We start from the raw sequence: 23,831 nt of genomic DNA, 5'->3' as shown, positions 1-23,831 counted from the left end.
GCAGGAGCTGTTTGCACAGACCACACCCCAAGAACCCCGTGGACTCACCGCTGCACAAAGCCCTCGAGCAGGCTGTGCAGGACGTGGCTGCGGTAGCGCATCAGCCGCACGTCCTGGGGGGTGCTGTCAATGCACTGCCCGTTCAGGATGGGCCGCTCAAACATGTTGCTGAATTCCTGCCGCGAGCCCAGGAAGTCAGGCCGGACAAAGTCCACCATGCACCAGTACTCAATGAGGTTGTTCTGCAGTGGGTACCCAGTGAGCACCACCCGGCGGCGCGAGCGGATGTTCTTCAGGGCCTGCGAAGTGCTGGCATGGCAGTTCTTTATCCGGTGTCCTTCGTCACAAATAACCACATCTGGGCCGGGGCGAGACAAAGCCTTCTCAATCCCTGAGGACAGGGGACATTAAGTGTTAGAGATGAGTAAGACAAAGTTCTGGTTTATAAGGTCAGCAGCTTCACAAAAGAGAGGTATTTCTGAAAGACAACAAAGCAGTGCAGAGAGCAAGGCTGATGCAGGAGATAACAAAGACACTAGCTCTGATTTAGCAAAATGTGGTAATGAGCTGTCCCTTGATTTCTGTTCAATGACCTGCATTGCATCAAGCTGGGTGTCTTGCATCAAATCAGAGTGACAATCTCACATTGAAAAATGCCAGAGTTTAGTGTACTAAATTCTACACTTACTTGCAGTTCTTACAAGAAATTAGAGATTCAAACAAAGCTCTACAACCTTCTGCCTCCAAAGACACAATCCCACCCAGCCAAGTTCTATCATGTCAGTAAAACTAAAAGCAAATTACAGGTTGTTTCCCTGTGCTGCCACAGTTGGACCCAGCTGGACAGCAGGGTCACACTCTCCCTCTTGAGGGCTCACTTCCCACCTTTCAGAAGCTCCTGCTGCCGGTCCTCCTCATCCAAGTCAATAATGACAGGGCCAGTTTGTTTCTTTGTTCTCTTCTTCCTGCCAGTGGCAAAGGACTTCTTCAGTGAGAGCAGACGGTACATCTCGTATCCCATCAGCAGCACACCACCTTCTGTCACCCAGTCATTCACCACCTTTGCACGTGCAGCTGTCGTCCTGCAAAACAACCAAACAAACCGTAAGCTTTACTCCAATTTCATGTTGATTCACTGGATTGGAGTCTGCTGAGAAAAAATACCCATTCAATTAAATAAAGCACTTTTCTCTCATCAAACCAGATGGAGCTTTACAATGAAATTTCTTTAGGAAACAGATACAGGGGGAAAAAAAACCCTTTTATGTGCCATGGATAGCAGGATGAGAATGACAAATCCTTACAATAATTGAGGTGTAGAAGTTTGTCATGCACAAAAGCATATCAAACTCAGGAGTTCCCTTTTTATAGAGCTGTTGAGTTTGCCTCTGCAAAAGTCATTTTCAGAAGGAGCTGCCAATGAACATGGTTGTAATCTTCAAGTTGTTTATCCCCTGTTGTCTCCTTCAATCCTCCCGTCCCTCAGGTTTCATTTCCTTCCAGCCTGCTCAGAACTGGTTCAGATCAAAACATTTTCTTTGCTCAGTCCACCACAGTACATCACATCCTGGCCAACATGGATAAATACATGGCTGGAGCAGCATCAGCAGATTCAAATATATCCCACCCAGAAGGTGAAGACACCAACAGATAAGTGTATAGACACAGTCAATGAACTGAGAATTCCCCAGGACCACTGCACTGCCCTGATCCATGCAGGGAAAATGACCCAGAAAGAAGCAGAGGTTCCTGAGCCAAGAGCTCAGAAACGCTTTTACTGTCACCTACTTGTGTTCATCGTTCAGGATGTGGACTTTGAAGGTGCGGGGCTGGACCTCTTTGGAGTTATAATCAGCAGGAAGGTTTTCAGGTGCTGGGAGCCACATGTTGAATTCTGCTAGCCAGTTCTGGAGCGTATTCACCTGAAAAAGTTAGCCATGAAAGGATTAAAAACCCAATTGAGTCACTTGGGATTTTTAAGAGTAAAAACGAGATTAGGGAATGACACCCAGTGTGCCCAGATGGAAGCAGCAGCTCACAGCATGCAAATTCAGGAACAAAGGGAATGATAGAGGGGGAAGAGCAGCAAGGATGTGATAGATCTTAATGAGTGATGGGACACTAATCAACCTTCTCCATACAAAGAAAGAAGTAGCATAAGGAAGCCCCTCAGCCAGCCCCTCATGTGGCTACTTACAGGTACAATGGCAAGAACAGTCTTTGCCTCTGTGTGCCGAAAAAGTACATCCAAGAAAGAGATGACCTGTATGGTCTTGCCCAGGCCCATGCTATGTGCTAAAATACACCCAAACCCACTGCTGGTTTTAAATCTCTCCAAGGACTCGACCAAGTTGTCATAAAGGAATCGGATCCCACCAATCTAGGCAGAAAAGTAGAAAAAGTGTTAGAATGTTGGCAGACAAAAAAGCCCAGGATGGGTATGTATTTACAGAGTGGCAAGTACATGAGGACCATGAAAATGTAAAAGGGATGTTTCAAGTTTACTAAAGGACTCCAGTCTAGGGAAGGCTCAGAAATTCAGTATTTTTACTTGCTCAGAGAATTTCTTGAGAATATATCGATAAATCAAAATTAATTGGTAGCCAGATGATCTGAATTGGGGTTGGTTAGTTTGTTTATAAATATAGTTTTATTTTTTAAAAAGTTCATCTAAATATACAAAGGTCTGATAATGACAACAGCTGAGGTTATACAGAGCCTTGGCCTTCCTCTAATTCAGTTTTATCATTTGACTGTCCACAACAGTCACCACCACCAACAGACTGATCATAGGGTTCACCAAAGATGCTATGCTGAGATTTCCAGGCAAGCTGGCCTGAGTTCATTGCATTTTCAATGTTAACAAAGCCTACCTGATGAGGTTTTACTGCATGTGCCAGCTGGGGAGCTAGGAAAATGTCCTCCTCATTTGGTGGATGATTGATGTTGACAATAACTTGCCCCAGAGCATCTGACTGATTTAAGGCATCATTCACATGAGAGCCACTGCTCTCTTCACTGCCATCCTCCTCCCCCTCATTGCCAGAGTCACTGCTGTCCACAATTTGGAGGGCATCATCCTCTCCTGAGCTCAGCTCAATCACTTCTGTAAAGTAACCAAAACAGGAGAGAATAAGGAGGAAGTTAACTTGACATCAGGGTTTATTATAAATGGATAAAACCTATCAGAAAATAAGGCTACCCCCAGCTTTTGCAATTCCACCATGGTCTAACGATGCATCCTGAACAAGCAGGCATGATACAGGCACACACCAGGCCCCTCAGACCAGCATATGAAAGCATCAGTTTCCTTGGCTTCCTAATGTCTCAGGGAACATTAACCTGGGCTGATCCAACGAGAACATGAGAAAGTTTCTAGGAGTGTTTTACATTCTCTTCCATATGTTTTCTTAATTCCCAAGCCCAGACATGAATTTTATCTACTGATGTAATGCCTAAGGATCACCAAGGAGTCCAGTTGAATCCATTTGGGACAGGAGACACAAGACCCATTCCAGTTGCAGATCTGAATACTTAGATGCTCCTTTTACACACAGCAAATGGTGCCACATCTCCTGTAAGCATTCTTCAGCAACCCACTGAGCAAAGTTAAGTGCATTTATAAAGCAGAAATAAACACAAGTTCACAAGAGGGCCTGACAGGCCATTTATGAATGTCATTTTAGGATTCACAGGCCAGAACTGCCCAAATTATTTGAAACCAATAGGCCTACAAAAATCTGAAGTGATTCACCACTGGAGCATCTGACCAGATGAAAACAGACTTGTGGCTGAATAAACAGCATATTGTGAGAAGAGCAGGCTGAGGCAATTGGTCACTTACCATCTTTAATGCTATTTTTTCCTTTAGTATCATCTTCACTGCCACTGCTGGTACTGTCGAGGCAGATCACTTCCTCAGCCAGGACCTGAGGGGGGAGCTGGGTTGCCTCTGCTGTTCTGAAAACGATGTCCTCTACAAACATAAATTACAAACAGTAAGTAATTCATAATAATGGGGAAGGAGACAAAACTGTTCAGAAACCAGACAGTATTTCCTTCCACTTTAGCTCCAATAACTTAGTCCTGGAATTTTCCATAACAGACTCTCACTGTCTACAATCCTGCTATGACTCAGCTTCCTGGGTCACACTCTCCTCCATTCTGAATATGCTGAAACAATAGTCCATTTGCTGATGGCACCCTCTGTTTCATGCCCTGACTGGGGCACACTGACCATGCAACATGCTAAAGCCCTTTGTTTCTCTTTTTTCTGGTCTCAGTAAAAGCTGCGTTTCATCCAGCAGAGAAAGTACCAATTGCTGAAGGGATGATAACTCCCTTTGTTAGTAGGGACACTATAATAATTACATCCCACATACCATAAACAACTTTTGCTGATCAAGAGCATTTGTTTGTATGCTTTAAGTGCTGCCATGTGGGGGAGAGGGTAATGGGGCCAAACAGCACCACTGCAGTGACACAGCAAGCAACGACATTCTTCTGGGACTGAATCTACTCTGCATAAGTTAAAGTGTTTTAAACAGCTCTTATTCCTTCTCCCACATGTAAAAGTGTTTTTAACACTTGCACATAAGGGAGAATTTATATTTCTTCAAGAGGCAAGGTCAACTCAAGAATTCCTTACCCTTGCCCAACATCCAACTGTACTTCTCTGCCCTTTACATCTTTTGAAGCTGCACTAGAAGCTAAATGACCAAAATGATCCAGACTGGGAAACAATGCAAGGTGGCATATTCACCCAAAGACATGAGTGATGCTTAACCATTTATATTGCCTGCAACTCAATGCTTACCAAAACAGGCAAGGAAAGTCAAGGTTACATCACCAACATATGTGCACCCAGTCTATTGTTCACTATTCCCAGTACCAGACACATGTGTTATCACACCATTCCTAGGACAAACAGGATCTGGCATTTCTGCCAAGCCTGTTGATTTAAGCTCCCATACCAGCTGGAAAGACAAGAGAGCTCTGTTTCAGCATCCCCCTACACACACTTAATATGTCAAAATATCTTCAACAACATTACCTGGCACCTTTCACCAAGCAGCCACTGTATCTTGATACAAAACAATCTCAGAAGTGGAACTGCCTACACTGAACCTATAAGTGGTATGGAACTGCTGTTCCAAGAGTTTACACTTGAAAGTCCAAGTATAGCAGAGAATCACAGAATGTTTGGTGTTGGAAGAACCCCTGAAAGGTTATCTAGACCAATCCCTCTACACTGAGCAGGGACATCTTCAGCTACATCTGGTTGCACAAAGCCCAATCCATCTTGATCTTAAATGTTTCCAGGAGTGTGACATGTCTGCACAATCTGTGCCAGTGCTTTGGCACCCTCACTGTAAAGCAGTATCCCTGTATCTACCTGAATCGACTTTCCTTTAGGTCAAAACCATTACCTCTCATCCTATCATGGACAAGCATGGCACTGCCTTCTTCATTCAACATCTATCCTTAAAACTCTTGCTTTGGCTGGCATGTCCCAGTGCTTACCAGGAAGAAACTCCAGGGGTACAGTTGGTATAGAGGCTGGATAATCCTTCCGCTGCTGCTCAAGCCGTTTCCTTCTCTCCAGCTCTTCCTGCTGGGCTGCTTTTGTCACGGCTTCCAGTTGGTCCTCACGCAACAGCTTTCTGAACATAGCAGTAAACATGATTTGGTTACGCTCAATTCTTTTCAAAAACGTGAACAGCTGCACATCTGCTGCAAAGATGATTGACAAGCTCCAGGTATCCTATCAGCCACATGGAGTAGGAACATCATCTCCCAAAAGATATGGGCAAATTCTATAGCTATTTCAACACTGTGTTTCCCAGCTACAGGTAACACTACTCACTCAAGGAAAGGACAAAAGTAATGAAAAGAGGAAAAATCTAAATGGGTAAGCACATACTTAAACTAGGTTACCAGAGACTAGTTTTTCTGCTTGAAAGGGTGTTTTTTATTGATATGCAATTTATAAACACAAAATGCACTAGGACATGCAAAGAAGACGTATGGGATAAAAATACATCAATTCCCCCACAAAAAGTCATCACCCTGATTCTCTTCTGACTGCATTTTCCAGAGCTAGGATCTCTAGTGGTTTTAACAATTGTCTCAAAGCACCTTCCCTTTACAGATAATTTTATTTACTTCCAGAAGTTGCTTTCCCCCTGCTTCAGTGTCACAGTCCTGGAAAGGAAGGTGCTTTTGCCAGAGGAGAGGTGCAGTACAAACAGTGGTAAAATCCAACTCCCTCAAACTAGCCTTTAATATCACCCAACCTCGCACATCAGGGACATCTCCTTCATCCTAATGAAGTCTCATTTTCCAAGGCCTATCCAATGCTTATTCTTTCAGCTTTAAGAAAATCAATCTGCACAAGCTTACACAGGCACCAAAGATCACCAGCACAGGACATGACAGCCACTTGATGCCACAGGAGTTCCTGTTCCATTACTTCTCCTCTGAGCTTAAAAAATTCCCTTGAGCAAAATTTCCTAGTGATTTATCACCTCACAACCTGTCCCAGAATATGTGGTGAATTACACAATCCAACAATTACTGCTTTATAAAATGCAGGTGAAACTGACTTCCAACATTTCAGTTGCTAGTCATAGCATCAGCATTCCTGTCAACAAGTACCCAGGACAGTATAGGAAAGGACTGTATCTTAGGCTATTTGCAAAAGGATTCACCTCAGCAAATATCTGAAACTCGTATTTTCTTAACAGCGGTACTGTTTTTCAATTACATCTCTCAAAAGACAGCAGCAATTACACAATTTTTGCAATATATTCCATAACCAAATATTCACTCTTCTGAAATACCAAACAAGTCTGCACCCACATGCAGCACTCCAGTCTGAAATCACTCTACTCCCACTGGTGAAATTCTAAGTTTTTGGAAAAGAAAAACCATCTGGTTTGCCAGCAGTGGCACAACGTAGCTCAGAAACAAAGTGCAGATTCTGTTTTCACCACCATATGTGACCTGAGTTCTTTCTGTCCTGCTGCTGCTGCTCACCTTATGTTCCTCCGCATGTGAGACGGTTTCTGAGCCCTCTTCTTTTTGGTGTCCTCAGAGGCCAGGCTCTTGTGCTGGTTCTGCAAGAGTTGCTCTGCCCGCTCGCTCTGAGATGAGGTAGTTGAAGTCGAGCGCTGCCATTCTCCATCCTCCGCATGCTCCGCGTGGTCACCGCTGAACGCGGCTTCCTGGGGTTGGTCTGCAAGGGCAACAACATGACATGGGGACAGCTGGGTCAGGCTGGCAGCTGGCTGTTCCACCAGCATTCAGCAGCATTTGAGCTGAATGGGAACTGACAAGCCCTACTCTCACTCATTTGCAAGCATGTCACTCTAAGAGTCAAAACTGGGGTCCGTTCTGACAGTCAAAGAGAGCTAAAAAGTTCTACAGTGAAGGATCTGTCCCTAGTGAAAGCCAAACTAACACCCCTCAATGCAGCCCAAAAGTGTCCTGACAAGAAGACAAGGCAAAATTACTTAGGTCCATGCAGAGCACTGGAAACAACTCTGTTTTTCTGTTTTTCTATAAACTCTGATTAAAACAAGGAACTTGAATCTCTTTTTCTGTGTTTCACATCACTCAAGTAAGGCAGAAATTTCCATCTATATGACACCTGCATAACCATCTCCCAAGTCAACAGAATACAGTATGTAAAAGGTTATCTGGTCATGGCTCAGCAGGCAGCTCAGTGGATTCAGCACCAGGCTTCACACTCGTGGTTTAAATGGTAATTTCCAACAAGCTTTTTGTCAAACAAAATGTAAGTGGCAATACTCTTTCTACATTATAAATCACATGCATTCCTTTTTCTCTTCATTCTCCTCTTTTCAGACTTTCCTTTGTGCCTGATTCCACTCTTACAGCACAATGTGAAATGACACCTTGTTCTATGTGACACTTGGCTCTTCAACAGGCTGCCAGTGACCAAGTTAACATATCCAGAGCAAAGAAAGGAAATGTTTCTGTTCAAAAGCTTCCCTTGAAGCAAACTGTTTCTGACAAGCGTTGCAATAGCTTCTTTGAAGCATTTTGTCCCCTTGTGTCAAGCAAAGAGATACCCTGAACTTCATCTTGTAATCAGCTTTTTTGCTTACATTGTGTATGTGAGCTAATGACTGAACTGAAATGACACATAGACAGAACTTTGAAGGAAAGAAGACATCAGTGCAGAGGAATGTGGCAGATGAAGTAATACAGAACCAACAAGCATCACATTGTGACTCTGAGGGATCTGGAGACAGAGAGCATTCCTTCTCAAAATGCTGGGAGCTTAAATGAAGGATGCTTCAGTACAGCACATTGCACCTACAGCTGTCATGTTGATATGCCCATTAAATTAACCTCATCCCCAGTATCACATCTTAAAATTGAGATGACAACAAGCAGATTCACACCTTGTTCAAAAGCACCAACTTTGCAAACTTCCTCTCCAGACATCCCACCAGACCCACCCCAGCAAGTCTACGTCAGAACACATTTAGACTTCAGAGCTCAGCCCACCATGGACCAGTACCAGCAGAGCAGCTCAAACATTTCTGTGAATATCTGTCTCTGCAAGCCCTACCCATACTGGAAGACCAGGTATCCACAGCTTATGGCATGGAACAGATCTCATGATGAATGCAAGGAGAGTTATGCATATGAAGATAAAGGTAAAGGGGTTCACTGCTACAAGCACAGCGTTCTACCATAGCCAAGGTCTGGGAGCCCTGTCCTCCCACCATGCCTCTTTAGACTTACAAGCTCAAATATCAAGCATGAGCTCACTTGCAGACAGAGAACTATACTGGGAATAAACCGTGTTTCTCAGGCTTCCCAGACAACAATTCTGATATTTGAGCTACAGATACATTTTAGTCACATTACCTGCATTTCTTCAGCACTGTTTCCTTCCCCCCACCCCTCTTGACTCCTGGTTATATAACTAGATCAAAAGATTGGATGAAATAGGGCAAAGGGAAGCAGGGAGGCTGCACACGTGATCACATGCTCCGGGATGAGTCATTAAACCGGAGACAAACACTGCCATGGTTACACTGCTGCCATCTCACCCTGGGCCCGGAGGACCTTGACAAGGCACCAGAGAGCACAAAGCCATGCTTGTTTGGAAGAGGAAGCAATTCCTACCACATTCCTGCAATTGCCCACATCAGCTCCTCCAGCAGCCACCCTGCCACCTGCATTGTACAAGGGTGTCTTCAGGAGAAGGGGATAATAGCAAAACCTAAAGGCTCAGGAGCCCAAATTATTGTTTCCTCTATGTTTTCAGATGTGTTGGCCAATCCCTATGTAGACTCATTCCATTTCTGCATTTTACCTTTCTTTACTCTTAATGATGTGTAATATGAGCTCTGGTGAAACCTACACACAGCTGGATCAGAGAGGGTTTTTTAAATATAATTCTCATCTGACCAGGAGCCTGAAGCCCAAAATTTGATGATAAACTGCACTGAGCACAAGCCCTTATCCGCTACAGCCATGTCTGCTCAGGCTGGTGTTTGTCCTGTCAATACAAGTTCTGAGGTGAGGAACACAATCTGTGCCTCAGCCCACATCCCTGACACATATGCATCAAAAGAGCTCTTCCACACTAGTGACAGCTCCAAACATCTCACCGATTCAGCTGCAGTGGGATTCAAGGGACAGCCGGCTTCCCAAAGGCTGCTCCTATCCATGCCACCACCAGGAATAAAACTTTTCATAAAGTTTAACTAATACAATGTTGAAATCAGAAGTCTAACCCTGCAACAGCTCCCACCACACCTGTGGCATGAGCTGGCAGTTACAAGCTCCCAAGCAGGAATTGTTTTGCTGCTCCTTTGTATTAAGCACGTGATTATGGGCACAGCCTAAACCTAACCCAGATGAAAAGTGTGGCTCCCCACTGCAGTCGTGTGGCTGCTCTCCAACACGGTGAGCTCCAAGCTGTGAAAATGGGACCCACACTGGGACAGAAACACATTAAGAAACAATAACTACACACACCAACACCTATTTTGTATAAGAACAGGTCTGATCTTTGGGTTGGAGGGAGTGTGGGAAGAGACTCGTAGAACAAGTCCCATCAGGTAATCAATGGAATAATCCTGCCCCAATTTTGCCAAACCTACATCTACAACAGAAACGCAATTATGGTTTTGTAACAGGAGCTCAACACACTACTCTGACATAGTTATACAAGTAAGTTTTACACAACACAAAAAATTCATCAGCCACATTTGCATGTTGACAACTCTCTGATCATTCTGGAGCTGCTGTGCACTCTAGGAAGACCTGGGCATTTATCCACATTGCCTGTTTGAGAAGAGCATTGCCACCAGCCCAGGGGGTGACAACCCAGCACAGCCCTGCACAGCATGATGAGCCACATCAGAAAAAGCAGGTCCAGGTCTGCCTAGTAGAAGACAGCTATGGGCCCGGTGTGGTTGTTGGCAAGGTGCAAATCCCACCCATGGTTACACACTGTGGGCACCAAGAATCACTCAGTTTGCATCAGCTTTGTTCCGTGTTTGGCACTGTCCTCACCACATCTACAAAGAGGATCTCCCAAGGGAAGTGGTGGTAGCATCAATGCAGCTGCTCCTTCAGGTGGGTTATAGCTGAGAAATCCCCAAACAGTTCCCAGTGGTTATGGACACCTGCACACACCCAGGCGCTCTGTCCTGCAAGGCATCCTGAAAACCAAGAAGGGAATGAGTATCCTTTCTCATGCACTTTAGAGGTGTGAAATGTGCCTGCCTCTCAAAACCCAACAGACCTGGTTACAGCTCGGCTCTGGTTTGTGCTGCAGGCCAGAGGTTGCCAGTTTTCTTCACTCAATAAGCAGGACCAGCACCACCCCCAGATGTACATACAAACAGGGGGAGGTGTTTGGTTTCTCGACACTTGCATGTCACACTATTACAGTTTAGAAGTCTCAGTAAGAGAGTCGTGACTGCTGTGTGTAACACTGCTTCAGATGCTCCCTACGTAGTGTGACTGCCAGAGCTGTCCCTAAACACTGCACACAGCTGTGACTCAGGATGTGTAACACCGAAAAAGACTTGTCCCGCAGTCAGGCACCTCCTGTTGCAGCCAAGCTCACCCCATCACCTCCTTCTCAAACTTCTGTTACAACAGCTCAGGATACAGCCTGGAGAATATTCTCTAGATCGTTGATTAAGCAGTGAATTGCTCTTGACGGCCTGCTCTGCAAAATGGCTCAGGTTGCTGCAAAGTGTCATGTTTTGAGGTGTGACATTTGTGTAACTAACACTGTCTTCTGACACCAAGGTAAGTGAAAAACAGTGTTATAGCCAAGGCAGATCTCAGTAAGTCCAAGTGTCTGTGCATCCACAGACAATAGCAACAGTCTAGCACTCACAGGAAATTCCCATTCAGAAGATCTGAAGGTCTCCTGCCTGGGGTTGCTGGATAAGAAGATCCAAGACACCCTTCAGTGGACAAACTACTATGTAAGTTGGTGACTTCCTTGCCTGCTCAGTTACTATCTGCTGGTATGTATATCTCCCCTCCTGGGAGACCAGTTTCATTGCAAAGGTAACTCCAGTGACTCCAGGAAAGACACAGCACTGAAAGCCAGACATTTGTCTATTTATAAAATCATTTCACTACAGAAACTCAGGATACCAAACAGGACAATTTTGCTGAGTCTTTGGGCATTTTTTCCTGTCCTAAGGACAGGGATGTGCATGCGTGGTGAGGAAGGTAGCTGCATGCAGAGCAGCGAGCAGTTAATTCTTACTTTGGGAGCTTTCTTTAGTCCTGCACAAATAACAAAGAGCAGTTAAATATTATTGCAGGCCTTCTGGGAACTTCTATGCAGTTTGTAGGCAAAAGCCTGTCAGAGACTAGCTAATACTAGCTAGTGCTACTACAGCCGGTATGGAGCTGTCAAAGCAGGAATGGGAGGAGCACTGAGGGATGGCACAAGAAAGTCTAATTGCACAGTTCCAGCTGCAGCTTAGTCCCTGACACACTGAACTACAACTGGAGTGCCAAAGGCTGGAGGAGAAACTCTGCAGAGCGAGCCTGACTGCAAAGGCTCCAACAGGCTGGAAAATGCTCGGTGGGGTTATGTGAAGTTTCCCCAGTGTGCTGGGAGCTGGAGTGCTGGGTAGGTGATGCCAGACTGCAGCTGTACCTGGCTAATGGAGAACAGAGGTTCTCTAACTGCAGCACAGCAATCAACTCAGGGGCTGGCGACAGCCAGAGCCCTCTGGCTCCTCTGTACTCAGCTGTGCAATATAAATTAAATACTTTCAGAATATTATTTGTATGCACCTGGTACAGCTGTTGCATGGATGCCACGCAAGAAGGGGGAAGTGGTGTCTGCACAGAGCACCTCTCACACAGGTGTGAAAACACTTGTGCACCACAAGGCTGGGCTGGAGGCAGGAAATTCCGTGTGAAAACCCCTCAAGTACAGTGTAGGTGAAAGGAAGGGAAAGCTCAGACTCCCTTCCTCCAGGCTTTACCTGTTGCAACAGCCAGGAGAGGCACAAAGCCGGCACACATCAACACCTGGCTGCTTCCACCCAAAGCTTTGGGAAAGCCGCCCCAGAGGGGATCTGAGCGGGACAGAGCAGGACACGGGCCCGCCGGGAACTCGGGGCTCTCCGCGGCAGCCGCTGGCACGGCAGCTAATTAGCAACAAGACTTTGTTCTCCTCGGAAAATAATCGGGCTCAGTCTTCGACGGCAGGACGCCCCTCCCAGCCAGCAGCGCTTAACAAAGCCCTAATTATGTAAGTATTATATAACCCGGCACACCTGCCCCCCCGCGCCGGCCGCAGCACCCGCGCCCGGCCGCCCCTCGGCCCTCTCCGGTCACCGGCAGCTGCCACTGCTGCCAGCACCGCAGCCGGGACCCGCCTTTTGTCCGCCTGTCCGCACGGACCGCGGCTCTGCGGGCTCCCAGGGCAGGCACTGCGCCCTGGGCGAGCGGGAGCTGCAGCCCCGGGCCCGGCTGGCCCCGCCTGCCCCACGGCCCACAGCACGGACCGGCTCCCCACGCCGCTCTCGGCCGTGTCCTGCTGAGTCACAGCCACGGCACTGCCAGGCACAGAGGCGTCCTTCGGGCTCAGCTGCTCCCAGGGGAAGCTTCCCTCACCTGTCAAAAAGCACGTACATCTTCATTCCCCTTGCTGATTTATCTAGGAGTTAACCACCCCAGGTCTGTCGTTCATACTTGTCACTGTAACCAGACACGGAGTCTGTCATGTTGGTATAACAAAGAGCACTGCTTGAAGACTGAGTAGTGTGTTTTTCATTTCTCTAAGTATTAGTAAAGCGATCGCTCGCTGTGGGTTTAAGACACCTACGGGAAATCTGCACATTGCTGGTGAGGGCTGGCAGCTGCCTCTGTCCCCAGCCCAGGACCAGGGGATGGAGGGAAGAGATGAGTTCTGAAGAAAAAGCCACCAGCACTGACTCCGTGGGCCAGAGCACGAAGAGGGAGCTAGACCTTGAGCATGCACAAGTCAAACACATCTCCAGTCTCCTTTGGCAAGAAGTAAGCCCAAATCAATGGAAAACTTTAAAAGATAAATTATAAGGCAGCACTGCCCTTCTTTTTTCCTTCAGACATCTTTCAGCATATCAGTTGCTGATGAGGTTATGCTGCAGAATAAAACTCCTTTCCTGGCCTGAAGGAATCCTTCAGGAACAAAAGGCAGCAGAATTGAAGGGCAGGCGCAAGGAACACACCACCCAGAAACCAAAGGGAAAGGAAGCAGCCAAGAAGTGCCGAGAGGCAAACCGGACTATCAAACAGCCAACTTTGGTGATAGGCGATATATCTTCTAACCCTGGGATTATGCAAGCAGAACCAGGCCCCAAATACCCAAGAGATCTTGTTCTGGCTGGGCCTCAATTCTGCGGACGCTGAGACCCGGGTTACATAAACACCAAAGAGCACTTATATAACTGTTGTATGGCACAGGCTCGCAGCCTCTGGCACCCCATGGCCACAGGAGTGTGGCAGGTACCTGCTAGGGCACCCAGCCCCTCCAGGACCTCCTCCTGTCCTGCACAAGCCCCTGAATGCAGCCCAGATGAGGTGCCCATCAGGCTCCCTTTTGCAGGCACCACAGGCTCTTGGTTACTCCGGAGCACTGGGCAATCCTGTATCCATTTCCAGCTCCAATATGCTCAAAAGAGGGTTGTGAAATTTCAAATCAAACATTTTCAGAGTGCTTTGATTCAGCAACACCTGCAGAGATACAGAATGCTGCTACCTGCCATCCCTCTTCTAGATACGTAATCCAAACTACTTTTCCCGATGAAAGTCCTCAAACTTAAACTGTTCCCTCCTGCTGTGCCCTCTCTCCTGCGCAGACACTGTGTGGGCATTAGTGAAGACAGGGAAACAAAGACAGGAAAAGCACCCACTAAGGCAGCAAGGAAAGCAGGGATCAGTCTCATTTGTCCTTTAGCCAGGGGTGTGTGAGAGCAATGAGTTACATAAAACTACTGCTCTGGAGTCAGGAAGTGTTTCAGGCTGGAAGTTTTCAACAAGCTGTGCGCAGGAGGGAACTGAAACCTCCCCTTTCTGGTTATCCCAGTTAACTAGTAACCCAGAATAGAGTTTTGTCAGCCAGATTAAATTACCATGGGGATCTAAACCAGAAGTAACCGGATTTAACCTTATTTATTTTCACAATAGTTCAACTCTTTTTAAAAAAAGAGAAATATGATCTAGTTTGTTGTGGTGGCTAAATATTGATTTAGGTAACAATTTTAAATTTCCCCTTTCCAGCTTCAGAAAATAGATGCATATGGGGGCTTGACACATTCCAAGCACAGTGAATCCAGCTGGCTGCTACCATGACTCTTCTAGGGATAAATTTCAGGGACTAAGAAAAGAGGACGAGTAGGGGAGCAAGCATTCTGCATTATGCAATGATTACATAAGCATTAATTTACACTAGGTAGCTGGGAGTTGTAGCTTTATACCAGCATACCCTCAGAGCAATGAGAAATAATAAAGAAGGGATTATTAATGCCACACACTTCCAAGGCCACCAAAATGGCAAACAAACAACAAGCACCAACTGAACTTTAATCTCTGCCTCAAACTCACATCACAGCTTTGCTCAGGACCTGCTAACAAGGACAGGGAGAAGACAGTCGACACTCACACCTAATTTAAAAGAGTAGCATGGGAAATAATCCCAGCACAAGGCATCCTCCAGCATCTGAGTCCTCCTTTGTTGTTGCTCCTGATGGCACTGGTATAAGAGAGGAGTGATTTCAAAATTATAATAGTGTCATTTGTGCCCTAGTCAGGGTCAAAGGAGTTCATGGGCATGAAGAGCTCCCCACAGTAACCTGTGAAACACCCTCCTGTCCATCTTGCAGAGGAGGAAACTAAATCAAAGCAATCAGGTAGGCATCAGCGCTGAGTAACTCAGGTTATTGGCTCCCTGTCCTATGCTCTAATAAAAAATTCTCTTCCTTCTCCTTAAATATAATTTCCTACTTGAAAAACACAAAATACAGGTGTGGATGTTTTTTAGAACTGTAACAAAGCACAGAACTTCAGCTACATTCCCTTTTTCTGCCTCAGTCTCTAAAGTAATTTCAGAGGAATTTTTAAGGACTCTGTTTAATGAGGGAGGCATCACTTGGGAGAAAAATTCAAATTGTTGAGTTTGAGCCTGTGTGCCACCGCATTCCACTGGCACTTCTCCCATCGACTGCAGCCAGAAAAGTGACCGAGAGCACTGGAGAAAGTTAATAAGACCAGGATGAAACACCATCACTGAAAGAACAATCTGCTTCTAGTTTTCCTTTCCAAAGTATTGGTGCTGCTAAAGGAGTTTGACAAAAGGCTGCAAAGTTGTTTGTGGCCATCAGACTCATGCAAATTGAAGTCACAATATCACAAGGACTCCCCATCCAAAACAACCAACACCCTAAAAGCCAAGCACATTACAGCCTGGAAAAGAAACAGGCACTATTCCTTCATAAGGTAGCTAAAATGACAATTGTCTCTGTGGTCAAAAAAAAAAAAACAAAACATGTTTATATCAGGAGTAATCTTTACATAAATGGCACTTTCCTCGCAGGACAACAGGGGGATAGGCAATGTGCTGCAACAAACCTTGATTTACTAGTTGGTGGGTGCTACCGTAAAATAATTAAAATCTGCTCTAATTTTCCAGAAACATTTTTAAAATAACAAAAAGATATCACAGCACTGCATATACAGGTGCTTGCTACTTTGAAAACCCCAAAGAAGTGTTCAGGCACCTTTAAGTAAGGAAAAGCCATATAAACCAGAGAAGAAAAGAAACATTGCTCAGTGGTTCAAGCACAAAACCAGGGAAGAACAAGATGTGTAAGTTCTGCACAGACTCACTCAGTGACCTTGTACAGTTTATCATCTCTCTTGGGACAGGAGGGTTGTGCAGAAGTGTGATGGAGATTCTCCTGGATCCACCAGCCAGAACAGAACCTCATTAGATCAGTTAAAAAAGCTTCCTCAAAGAGAGATAATTATCTACTGCCAGACTTTGGTGGGGACTGTGACAAACCTTGTCCCAAACTTTACAGCTTCACGAGTACAAAGAGGAGTTAATTTGCACTTTTGCTCTCTTACTTTTGTACAAATACCTTTCCACACAAAATTTTTGAAAGGCCTCTAACCTTGTATTCTCCCTTCATCTGTGACCTACAGTCTCACTTCCAAAAGCTTCTTTCCCTCCCTGTCTTCTCTTTTTATATGTATTATCTAGACTAAGTTACATAAGCCACTTGTATCATCACCCAGATTCCTCATTTATCCAAACTCATTTTCTACTGTAATTCCTTTCTTTTCTCAGTTCACACTCTCCCAGAATTAGCTTCTTTGTCCTGCCACCACAACCAGAGAAATAAGATGGATTTTTTTTTTCTAGAACCCTCCCTTCCCACTAATGGATAACAAACACTGCATGGCTTTTTTCTGTAAAAACTCCTCATGACAACCACACTGCACTTCTGTAATAAACCAGGAATCCAGAGCTGGAACTCCTGGGGACTATTTTTGATCAGTCTGTTAGGTTCATAGCATGACTTTGGAGGTTTTTGCCACATGAACAGCATGCAAGAAGCTTGGCACCACAAAGTACCTCAACTCAAAGTAATAAGTTAAATTACAAATTAAGAAAGTTCTTCAAATTTGAACTAAGTTTTTTCTCCAACACACAACATCCTCCCACCAGCAAACAAATTAAGTGGCAGCTATCCCCAAACTGTAAACTCCTGTTAGGATTTCACCATCATCTTCCATTTGATAGGGGGGAAAACAGCCAAGTAGCTTTTAGTGTCTTAGACACTAATTAGGGGATCTGGAGCAAGCACCAACAGCTCTGCCTGGTGCCCAGATTGCTGCCCAGTCAGCAAGTCACCAAATATTTCACTGACAAAAGAAGCTCTTGAAACTCTTATCAAGTAGGATGTTGCAGGGAAAGTATACACACAAAGTCAAAGGGGGTGTCGGAGACGAGAGGGAATATAAAATGATACTGCTACTAACAACTGCCTCCTCTCTTGGAAAAAATAACTTTCACAGCATTACAACACAACAGCAGCAGAAACATTAACAGCCAGACCCAGAATGTCACATCACCAAAGACTTCTGAATTACAGGCACAAAAGAAGAGTGAGGCTCCTTCTCATGTCCTCTCCATCAGGCCAACAGGCACGGAAAGGCTGTGAAATCTCAACCTCTTCCATCCCTGCTTGGTAGGGAGCACATTAAAACCTGAGACCTACAGAAGAGCCTTGGTTCCTGATGCTTTTTACTAGACACTAAGTGGGGTGCTTCAGCCCAGGGGTGAGAAAATGAATGGCCTGTAACAGGAAAGCAAGAGGAAAAAGAAAACAAGAGAGAAAAAGAAAGAAAAATAAGCCCACAAAATCCCCCACCTGTGTCCTACCTGGAAACTGCTGAGACTCATCCAAGAGTAGCATGCTGCTCAGTGCACCGAGGCGAGCTCTTTGCCTGCACACTTGTTCAGTGTGGCCTCACACTCTCAGCTCTTCTGCTATTCTTGTCTCAGGGTCTTCAGGACAAAAGTTTCCAGTCACTCCTGACAACTCCTTATCTCTGCCCACAGCCACACGAACACTAAATCCACTCTCACTGGCTGTTCAGTTCGCAGGCGGGAAAAGACTCCTGATAAGACAGTCCAGGGTATAGGCAGGGAAACCTGCACTTAAAGTTTCTGAAAATAACTTTGGTAAATAGCTCCTAGTGTTGAATCCACCCAGCTGGTGTGACGAGAAGCAGGACGTATATATCCTCCCTGCACCCAGCCGAGACAGACCAGGGTCACTGTTATATAACTAGTTAAATATGCCTCGTGTTCAGCCTAAATAAAAATTGTCACTATCTCCTCCCCTGCTTGGAGAGTCAAACAGCACAGCCCTGCCCGAGGTAGCTGCTGCTCCACTGGGGACCGATGCCTGGAGCTGCGCTGCCGGGACGCTTTGGCTTCCTTATGCGCTCCCCATCAGCAGCAGCAATCTCAGCTATGCTGGGAAAAGAGTTTTAGAAGAGAGAAGAGGAGCAGGGAGGCTGAGTGGGTGTGTACGGGGGAGGTCTCTCTCCTCTGGAGCAGCAGAGCTGCACGCCGTACGGATCAGATCCCATTCACTCAGCCTGTGATCCAGTTCAACTAGTGGCAGAGACCAAGACTGAGAATAAAATAAAAATCCTTACATAACCGTTCGGGCTCCGGTGGGGCCCCGCGCAAGGGGAATCCCAACAGACAACAGGAGCTCAGCGCAGGGGACACGCAGGAGCGTAACTCTGCTCCGAGTTTCAGAGCATGTAAGGAAAAGTGGGTGGGAAGGAGATGCAAAAAAGGAGTACAGCCTTTCTGGATTCGAAAACAACTGCGATTTTATGAGCTATTTGCATGATGCCTGCTAATTTGCAAGAAACCTGGACAACTGAGACTGAAACTTGAGCAATGTGATGGAGCTGTAACCTGTTTGCACCATAACAGGTGGAAGAGCATCCAAGCAGCAGCTTGTAGACCACTGTAAGTTTCTTAGTTTTCAGGAAAGAACTTGTCAGAATTTGTAGAGTGGGTGATTACCTTAAGTGAGCCTTTTTTCCAGTCATTCACCTGCACCAGGGCAGGCACAAGAGAGAATAAACAAGTACAAAATAAGTCCTTTAGAGCTCTGGTTGAACCCCTAAAGTCTATCCATCCTGCCTAACCTTCTTCAGTGTTAGAGACTTTTTCCATGTCCAATTCCCTCCACAGGCATATCTAATGCCAGTAATAAACAGCAAGCCTGGGCTGAGAGGCACGTAATGAAATTAGCTGGCTGTTAGTGAGCATTTGTCCATGTAACCAAGTCAGCTGTTTATTGAAACAACTGTTGAGGCAGCACTGGGAAAACCAAGCATGCACAAGAAACCCAAAGCAGGCAGGTCTGACCAGCCCCAGTACAGACCTACAGGACTCCAGGACAATGAACTGCACTCACAACAGCAAAAGCTGATCTAAAGGTCTGCAAGCATAGCCAGAGCAGAGCCCAGTTCCCCTTTGTGTTACTCCAACCATTTTTATTTGACCTTTTATTTGAGAGGGTAGCAGGGCACTGCAACTGCTTGCTGCCATCAAAACACCCTCAGTGCTTCAGGGTACATCACAACTTTGAAACAAACCCGAGATGCTTTTTCATAATTAGAACTATACACATTTTACAAGGAGGGAAAAAAAACCCAAAACAACAAAAAATAACTGTATTACAATTAAAACACTCAGTTACAAGACAGCCTTTCACCTATGTCACAGATTCAAACAGCCTGGCTGGCACACAATGTTTATCAAGGAGGAAAAGAGGGACAAATATATTAAATAAGTGCATAGCCAAGGATCTTGTAACAGGCCTTATAAGGACTTCGTAGGGTTGGAATAAATAAGCAAACATGACCTCAGAATTTGACCTAACAGATTTATCAAACTTGAAAGCAAGATTTAAAAACAAGTAAATACAACTGGGTATTTGCAAAGCATGCAGTGCTGGTTTTGGCTGGAAAAGAGTTAATTTTTTCATGGCAACTAGTATGGGGGACTTTGGATGTGTGTTGGAAATAGAGTTGATAATAGAGATGTTTTTGCTATTGGTGAGCAGGGCTAACACAGATTCAAGGCCTCTTCTGCTTCTGACACTGCCCCACCAGTGAGGATCTGGGGATGTACAAGGAGTCAGGAGGGGACACAGCTGGAACAGCTGACCCCAAGTGGCCCCAGGGATATCCCAGCCCATATGGTGTCATTGTCAGCATATAGAGCTGGGGAAAGGAGGAGGAGGAGAGGGGGCATGTCTGGAACGATGGTGTTTGTCTTCCCAAGTCACTGTTACTGTGATGGAGCCCTGCTTTCTTGGGGATGGCTGAACACTTGCCTGCCCATGGGAAGGAGTTGATGAATTCCTTGTTCTGCTTTGCTGTTAAACTATCTTTATCTCAACCCACAAACTTTGTCACTTTTACCCTTCCAATTCTCTCCTCCATCCCACTAGGGCACAGTGAGTGGCTGTGTGGGGCTGAGCTGCCAGCTGGGGTTAAACCACAACATATCCACATTACAGTAGACAAGCATGAGAAAAATGGAAGTTCTATATACTGGGGGAAAAGAAATCCTACACCTGTCCTGCACACAGCAATAAAAGGGAATTTTCTTCTTCAACTTAGTGTGCAAAATGGAAAAGGAAATTTTTCTAGCTCTGCTACTCACAATGGCCTGCTGGTAAGGCCCCACTGTTAGCCAGGATAAATACATATTCACACAACCAAGAATTAGATCTGCCTGAAACAGTCAGTTTATAAAATGATCTCCTCATGGGAGGTAATCTTGTTACAGGTAAGTCCATTTACTGAATAGCTTTTCTGTGAGGCCAGTCTTACCAATAAGGAAGTTTCTCCCTCCCCTATAGGGCCTGAAATCTTACCCAGCTGTCACACCTCACCTTCCTCATCTCAAACCACAGGCTCTTTGCAATTGTACAAACTGTGCTATATGTCACAAGAGGCTTCTCAAAAAACTGTTATCATATGAGAGATTCCCTTGCTAGGGAATCTTAGGAGATAAAAAAACCCAACACTATGAAGTTTGTATTTTCATGCTTGACTGTAAAGTGTTTCAGGACACCAGTTCCTCTATATAGCAAACAACATTATCAAACTGAAGTCAGTTAAACTAAATAAATTTCAATAAAATGTCCCAAAACGTGCATTCCCTTCAAGGTGGAGTAGCTTCTTCCCCAGTCCCATGCCTGTTGTTCACCTTGAACCTCTCAATCCCTGCTCCACAGGCTGAGCAGCTCCATGACTGCTCAAGACTGACCTGATCCAAGCCTAGCAAGGACAGCATCAGAGAGAAGCACTGGATCTATGATGTACCCCCCTGCTCTTGGTCCCTGCAAGCTGGGTGGTTCCCTTCTCTCCAGGTTGTTCACCCTCATCACCACCCCATGGAGCAGAAGAGACCTTCCTTGCCCACCCTCTGCTCCATGCTGGCTGCACAGTCCCTTCCCCACCCCACAGCTTTCTCCCAGCCATGCTCCACATCCACCAGTTCCTTCTGCACACCCCACTGACCTGCACTGCACAGGGAAGCTGCCTATTAACCCAAATTGTTTGTAAGTCACTGAACGTGAACCAGGCTTGACAGGCACATTTCACTAGCACCTGCTAGTAGTACATACACATATCATTATGGCCACTTTCCCTGTCCTAGTTTCCATGTTGTTTTAGCAACACAGAAAACACACAAGAATACCAGGTTTGACTTGGACATGGTATAAGGTGCTGTTTATTCACCCAGAACAGTTCAGACAGAATCACACTTGGACTTCACAACACTCTGTGTTAGCAACTGAATATTGCTGGGCTTTGAGAATCATTTTCTTTTTAAACAAACACTGCACCGCAAATAAAAATTCTTTTTGATAAATTCTAAACCAGCCACAGAAAACTAGAGGAGTTTTTCGATTGACTTTAGTGAGTTTTAGACTGAACTATAAGACATAAAATTTGGTAAATCTGTTTTTTTCTCATTCTATTCATATAAATGTTGGTGTCTTTTCTTCCACAAACTCATCTAAATCATAAGTGGGGGGATGTTGGGAAGTTGTACATAATGTAACAAAAATCTAACTGCACGAAACACAGGAAGTGACACAATGCAGTGCCTCTTGCAAATGCTTTTCACACTGGCACTGTGGCAAAATACACTGCTTGAGATTCCAAGGCTTTCAAAGATTATTTAAATGTACCAAAGAAAACAAGCTGTTACTAGACAAGATGTAATGATTCAAAGGCATAAAATTTATACTATAGATATTTATCATCATTTTAATAAAAATTAAAATCCATTGAGTTACAATCCCAAGTACAAGAAACTGATTCCTCTAAATTTCTCTGCTGATGCAGATGACACAACATATTTGTGCACCACTGAGGAGTTTTTTGGTACAACTTTAATTTAATTCCATTAATTTTCAGCTATGTTGCACAATTTGACATAGACCACAAGCTGAGTACACAAAAGTAACACTTTTAAATTGCTTCTAACAGTTTAAGTATTTAAATACTTTATATAGATGAAGATTACCTGCAGATGTTTTAATTGCAAAATTTCTTTGGACAGAGATTTAAACTAGAAGTTTCTGTTCACCTAGTCAAAAAAGATTTTATCTTGTAGCTTTCTCCTGCCTCATTCCTATTTGCATATTTGCAAGTGAAAATAAAGTCCTCTGACTCCTACTTAGAATTTTTTTGAGGCTGAGTCAGTGAACTGCATATTGAAGAAAATGTGAACAAAACATTTTAAATATCTGCAGTACAAAACACTGCTAATAAAAAAAATATTTTGATCCAAACAATGAACCAGATACTTCTAGAAATTCAAAAGTTCAGTGTTGCAGTTTATTTACAGCCTAAGCAAGAAGTTAAAAAGATAAATAAAGGAAATAACTATGATGTGATACTATGTTTTAAAAACTGAAGAATATTTCCAATTTAATTAAAACAGTTCCTTGCATCTTTCACTTAATCTTAAACTTGTATAACATATAGCTACAGGCACATTTTATTTAACCAGTCATTAAAACCAGCACAACACCACATAAATTAGGGAAAAATGAAATTAAGGACCCCTTACATGGTTTTAAATTCAGATGAAAATCAAAGAAGTGTTTCACCTAGTACATTTAGGCTGCTGCCTAAAACGTAAACCAGAGGATTTTCTCTTTGGCTTCTTCATACCCATCAGGTGAACTTGGCAAAGTGACTTTGCCACTCCTTACCTGTTCAAGAGGCAAAACACCACATTACAAATTTGCTAATTAGTTTCCATACGATTTCATCACCATTACAGAAGTTGCAGAGGGAATACAGTATCTACCAGCAATGGCGAGGTGTGGCACAAAGCTGACAATGGGAAACATGGGGGGAAAAGGCACCGAACAGGTCAGAGGAGCAGTGGGACCGTCCTTTGTTAGAGATTCTCTGACTCTATGAAAAGAAAAAAAGCCAATTTTTGGCCAATAAAGCACAACCTTCATATCTGGCAAAGCGTATCAGAAAAGCAGGAAGACCCCTTGGAGCAATTCTTTGTTGAGTTAATGACGGCTCACTCGCTGACCCTGCTCCCCACATCTTCGTGCTACTCTCTCATTTGTGACAGCTTTAAGAGAAGAGATAAGAGAGGCAAAAAAAAAAAAATTTAGAAACTCCATATACGTATATATAGAAAATGCAGAGCCATGGACGTGGGCTGCTCC

At 44.7% G+C, this 23,831-nt stretch overlaps 1 protein-coding gene across 3 annotated transcripts in view; it reads right to left on the bottom strand.

Annotated features, from left to right (window-relative positions):
• Positions 1-23,831, bottom strand: part of RAD54L2 (RAD54 like 2) — a 68,238-nt gene that overhangs the window by 14,517 nt on the left and 29,890 nt on the right. For 2 of the 3 annotated variants that reach the window (XM_033071275.1, XM_033071273.1), the window contains exons 3-10: positions 7,039-7,237; positions 5,524-5,663; positions 3,845-3,976; positions 2,874-3,106; positions 2,198-2,380; positions 1,789-1,922; positions 886-1,082; positions 49-391 (exon numbers count right to left, since the gene is read on the bottom strand). In XM_033071275.1, the coding sequence (XP_032927166.1) occupies positions 49-391; positions 886-1,082; positions 1,789-1,922; positions 2,198-2,380; positions 2,874-3,106; positions 3,845-3,976; positions 5,524-5,663; positions 7,039-7,237 (1,561 nt within the window). Of the gene's footprint in view, positions 1-48; positions 392-885; positions 1,083-1,788; positions 1,923-2,197; positions 2,381-2,873; positions 3,107-3,844; positions 3,977-5,523; positions 5,664-7,038; positions 7,238-17,962; positions 18,706-23,831 lie in introns of those variants that run through there. The other variant, XM_033071274.1, reaches the window with a different exon arrangement.

This window comes from Catharus ustulatus, chromosome 13 (genome assembly GCF_009819885.2).
Source record: "Catharus ustulatus isolate bCatUst1 chromosome 13, bCatUst1.pri.v2, whole genome shotgun sequence".
Taxonomy (NCBI): Eukaryota; Metazoa; Chordata; class Aves; order Passeriformes; family Turdidae; genus Catharus; species Catharus ustulatus.
Note: the sequence above shows the minus strand (reverse complement) of the source record. Positions and strands in the feature narration are given on the sequence as shown.